The sequence below is a fragment of the Austrofundulus limnaeus genome, unplaced genomic scaffold (genome assembly GCF_001266775.1).
Source record: "Austrofundulus limnaeus strain Quisiro unplaced genomic scaffold, Austrofundulus_limnaeus-1.0 Scaffold37, whole genome shotgun sequence".
NCBI lineage: Eukaryota > Metazoa > Chordata > Actinopteri > Cyprinodontiformes > Rivulidae > Austrofundulus > Austrofundulus limnaeus.
In genome coordinates, this window is record NW_013952439.1 from 294827 (window position 1) to 300446 (window position 5620).

At 39.1% G+C, this 5620-nt stretch overlaps 1 protein-coding gene across 1 annotated transcript in view; it reads right to left on the reverse strand.

The window, feature by feature from the left end:
• Window positions 1-4331: 4331 nt before the first annotated feature.
• Window positions 4332-5620, reverse strand: part of si:ch211-117m20.4 (CUB and sushi domain-containing protein 1) — a 3693-nt gene continuing 2404 nt past the window's right edge. The window contains exons 3-5 of the mRNA XM_014006647.1: window positions 5386-5553; window positions 5089-5289; window positions 4332-4973 (exon numbers count right to left, since the gene is read on the reverse strand). Of these exons, the coding sequence (XP_013862101.1) occupies window positions 4960-4973; window positions 5089-5289; window positions 5386-5553 (383 nt within the window). The 3' untranslated portion in view covers window positions 4332-4959. The remainder of the gene's footprint in view (window positions 4974-5088; window positions 5290-5385; window positions 5554-5620) is intronic.

Consider the following 5620-nt stretch of genomic DNA (forward strand, 5'->3'; position numbering starts at 1 on the left):
GACGGTCCCTCTGTCCCTTTAAAGGCCGCACCTGCGCAGCTGCTTGCTGCTGATGCTGCAGTGCCCGGGTTATTTTCGGTAAAGCAGCCGGGGTTACTCGCGTTCAAACCGAGCCCTATGACTTACATCACCCCCCCTGAGAGGGAATCAAAAGCGGTTTTGGGGGGCGCTTGCGCTCGAAACCTGCGTCCTAATCTGGGTCACTGAAAAACCATGTCCCATAAAGACCCATCCACTTTCACTCTGAGTGAACCTAAATGCTGCTAATGAGTGAATGAAGCACTCAATGTTGTTGTACATGTTTACCCGTCTATGGTCAGCTCTGTGGTCAGCACAGGCTGTTCTGTGTTTTGTTTTTATCAGCACATCAAAACAGTAATCAGACTTAAAATGGCAACGTCATGAAGACAAGATAATATGTTTGTTGTTTTCCTCCACAACATGTAAAATCTGACTTAAAGCATTACTCAGCAGGTTTTTTTCCCATTACTATTAATAGAGATAAACCATTTGTTTTGAGGGTTCTTCTGAAATTTTATGAGCAAATATTATCTTACCTGTTGTAGATGAACAGCTTCATTTAAAAGGGAACGCTCACTAGTTGTAACATTTGACATTACTTAAGAAACGTTTGTTTCAACTATAAACAAGACTGTAAAACATTGTAGGCTGTTTAGTTTTARTAAATTAGTAAAATATYTTATCACACTGACATGGCTGTGTTACTTTTGCAGAAAAGCGTGCTGGATAAATGATGCTGCTTCGGTGCCAACTCCATCCAGCTTGAAGGTTAAYTTTGGACAATATCTGATGATCARACATTTTAAATTAAATTAGAGTGCATTGATGGAGAAGAGAAGGAATGACTCAGCCTGAAACTGAAAATGATGGATGACAACATCACCCTTTGAAGGAGCACCTCAGCTTTAGCATTTTAGCTTTTGCGTTAGCTCCCAACGTGTATGTAATAATATTACCTCAGGAGCTAACACCATATATTAGTAATATAGATTAGATCCAGAGTTAATTTCCTAAACATCTCATTTGAACATTTCAACCTATTTATTGTGCAAAACAAACTAATATAAAATTGACTTTTACTGTCACACATTTTAGCCTTAACTTTTTGTGTCATCTCCAAAATGCAAATGGCAATATGCATAACTAAACAATGAAAATAACATGCACAATTATTAAAGTAGGCTAAATTGATGTTTTCACATAACAAATGACTTTTATTAGAACAGAGAAAAAACAATATAAGGCCAAAATGTGCAAATAGTATGAGATCCCTTTAAAGAAGAAGAGTCACCAAGTACCAAACAGACAAAACCAAGTCATAATAGTGATAAAACTTCAATCTTTAAAGTCTCATATTCTGACAGAAATAATACATATTTATAATGGCTGTGCCTCAGTCTGTACAGGAAGTGATACAGCTAGTTGCTCCTGCTGCTATTTATAAACAACTATGGAAGTCTACTGTATATTATTTTGTTGATGTAATAGTAAAATTGCAGTTTTTTTGCGTTAAAGCATTGTTTACACATTACCGTAAATAAGTTTGTTGTTGCCATAATTTCTTGTCAGATGAGGTTCTTTATTATGACACAAAACTTTTTATGCATCTCTATCGTGCTCTCATTACACTTTTATTTACATGAAATTAAATCATTTTATGATCATACRGAAGCACAACTAATTGCAGTGGCATCACCTCAGTAGCAGGATTTTCTGTGATACAGCTGCTAGAATAACTGCATATTGCAAAACTGACGGTTTACTAAAACTGCATTTTTGCTCGAGCCCATTTGAAAATTTTTGCAGAAATCGACTTTTTGTGACAGAAACACTAAAGGAGAACAGAAAGRATTAATTTATTACAAAAGAAACATCGAGCAGAAAACCCCAGAGATAAGACAAACCCAAGTCTGCCTTAAGATTGAACAAAGCTTATCCAGGAAAGAGAACAAAGTCTAATAAAAGCAAATCAGTCTTATCGCTAAAGAAGGTGGTGTGACCTGACATCAAAACATGAACGAACACCTAATGAGGATTTATCAGAAGACCAGTCATTAAATCTTGTTTTCCTTACCAGCCCAACTATGTTTAACCCAATCTGGTTAAAATTAAGCTTTGTTTCTCCAAACTGACTTTAACCAAAAACCATCTACAACAGGTAAGATACTAATTGTTCATAACATTTTCACAAAAACCCACTAGACTTGAACTGTTGATTTAGTTGATAAAACTGCTTTCTACCACGTTGCACCAAAATGTTCTTGTCATAAAATATATCAGATTTATTATCTAAAAATAATCTTTGAGAAGTGATAATGGAACAATAAGCTCATGGCAGGTCATTAACCACTAATAGATCATTAACTAATTATGTATTTTTATCAGTGATTTATTAATATCAGGAGGACAATAGCACCTGTGTTAGTGTCCATTACCACCTGTTACTGGGCGTTTTTATTTAACAAAGATTGTATTGTACAGTGGTTGAAGGAGTGCTATGGGTTTGGACAAACMTGGGCACAGTCGTCTATAAGTAGCTGGTGTGTTCATCAGGAAGCATCTGAAGACAAAGATCAGAGAAKATGGCTCTAAGATCTGCAGCTCTGCTCTCAGTGGGCCTTCTCCTGCTCCTGGCTCATGGAGTGTTCCCAATCAAAGGTACTTCTGTGGGAATATATTTGTGTTCGTGAATCAAACGATGCATGGTTATGATTTTTGCGTGCAGGTCCAGCGTCTCTTCCCATCAAGCTGACTGTGGAGAACGACTTGTCCAACCTGAGCCCTGAGTCCTACTCCTGCTCTGTGGTGGAGGGGGGAATGCTGCTCGGAGCGATGAGGAGGCTGCAGGAAACTGAGCCGGGCTTTAGGTAAGAGCACCCACGAGACGCTCTTTATCACCCTCTTAAAAAAAAAAGACGGTGACCCATTTCTGCTTTTTTAAAGACGCTCCTCCTCCAGAGAGGTGCTCTGACTCTCTGTGTCAGTTTCACAGTGACGGAGCATCCAGACTTCGGCCCGTTCCTGGAGAGCGTGAACGGAGTGGCTGGAGACGATAATGAGCACACCTACTGGGAGATCCTGTCAGAGAGCTCCGGAGACTACACCAGACTTGAAGTGGGTGAGTGTCCTCCACGGATTTCACCGAGAAACACTTAACGCTCTCTAATGATGCAGGAGAATTGGCTGTTCTTTCACTTAGAGCTCCTGCATGTTGCATAATTATCTTAAACCATCMTTTCTGCAAGTGTCAGTATGCCTGTTTGTTAGCAAAATTTCTCACAATTGTGCCACAGCTAATTCAAAAACACAAAAACATCAAACAAACATGTTGCAGGGATCAAATTCAAAATGAGTGGTTTTTTTTCTCCAAAAAACCAATGAAGCTTATCCGTTTGAACATTAAATATCTTGTCTTCATAGTGTATTCAACTGAATATAGGTTAAAAATGTTTTGCAAATCATCTTATTCTGTTGTTATTAATGTTATACAACCTCCCAACTYCATTGGGGTGGTAGATGAAACGGATTCCCAAGACAAATTTTGAGCCTTTTTTTTTTTGGAGTAGACTCAGTCTACTGTTTGTAATATCTCATGAACCACTGGTCAGATTTTAATGAAACATTCAAGRAAAAAATCATWGGATGCACATCTATGGTCAACTTTTAGACCCAATCCAAAGCAAGATAACCATCACAGTCAATACACCTTAAAAACATTTGCAAAAATAGATAGATAAATAAGCTGAGCAACCAGAAGGATGTTAATAAAATTCTCAGGAAACGATCTTTAAATATACATACACCGATTGACATTTGAAGTTCATTCCTTCAAGAAATACTAGGCCTCTAAATGTACGTTTTTAGATACAGGGTAAACAASGTCACCCAATAGCAACAGGCTAATAGTTAAAATAATCAATCTGATGCATCTTTTTTTATTTGCAGGGATTGGCTGCTACATACCTAAAGCAGATGAGCACATCATCCTCAGGTTCAACACCTGGAAATCAAAAAATGATGAGTAACGCTTATAAACCAGAAGAGGAAAAAATAAAAATATCAAGCTTTGTTTTCATGGTTTTCATCATGACTTCCAGTGGACGTTGCTCTAAACTGCACAGTGTCATTTGAGCTGTGATAATGTGAGCGTATAAAGGCAACCCCGCCATCTAGTGGTCTGCTGCAGAAATGTCATCTTTAAAACAAAATTCATCTCCACACCTCTGTGCAGCAACTTTGACAAAACTCAGCTGGTATGAAACAAACGAGGAAAATATTCCAAGAAACACAAATGAAGATGAAGTCGTGTGCAATGTTTCATGTTTGTGCATTTATCTGCAAAGATTCCTCATTAAACGTTCCACACCAGTTGTGTTTGTGATTTGTTCAAATACAGCTTGAGATGGTTTTAGGAATAAATTAATAAAAATAACAGACTGCAACACCTGAAAACTAACTCTACAGGTCCACACAAATCCGGTGTTTGTAACAAGATTAAAGTTTTAGGAGGAGGAGCGATAAAGCTGAGACGCTAATCTGTGGTTATTTTTTCCCAGTTTTCACACTCTGGATCATTTTTTGGTCCTTTTGAAAAAAACACATGGGTTTCCAGGCATACAGCACATGTTTAGTTCTGGAGCACTGCTAGATTTAGAATCTGTGACAAACATTAAATTCATTTAAACAATCAGAGATATGATTACAGCTTTGGTCAAATCAAACTCTGCATTTTCAAAATGGTGAACACAGATTCAAACATGTGGCAACATCATTGTGTCAGGGTGTCTTATTTTGTTGAAACCCAAGTAAAATGTTGGGTTTGGTGTGAAAAAAAAGAGAGTTGAACATATTGTCTCACAACATCCAGATGTTAGTCCACAGCTGGATGAAGCAATCTTTGTCCGGAGTCACTCTCTGCTGTCAAAACATGTCTTCCTCTCAGCCTGCAGATGCTAAAAAGGAGAAACAAAAACACAGAAATACAGTAGTTTATATCTAAAGGAACACATTTTACAATAAGTTAACCTCTGTCTATCACAAGGCTAGTGCGTTGGGAAAAATACTCACAGCACGATAAAGCGCAGTCACAAATGCAAGGGACACACTGCGCAAAGAACCGCTTCCAGCCCGTCTCCTTCTTCTTGCAGTTGTCTATCCGACTGCAGCCTAGTTTGGGTGGGCCGAAGTAGCCCTTATCTGCACAGGTGGAGTCACACGTCCCGTTAAGCTCCTGCTCACCGATTTCAATACGACCCCTCCGACACATCCCTGAAGCCCGGGTGAGATCAGATAAAAGGTTTAGAAAGAGACGTAAAGCAGCGCCCCGCTTTCTTTTATGTCAGGAAGCAGTTGGTGTTTACTCACTGAGGCAGGTGGGTTTGGGGGTCCAGAGACCATTGGCCTGGCATGATCTTGTGGGGCTTCCTACAAGCGTGAAGCCAGAGCGACATGTGTACCTCACCACGGAGCCCACCCACCAGTCATTACCATACACCGCTCCGTTATAGTCCACATCAGGCTTTCCACAGTTCACTGAGACATGAAGAAAAACAGGACACTGAGCTCTCCTACAGGAGGCCATTCTCTCATAATATAATAT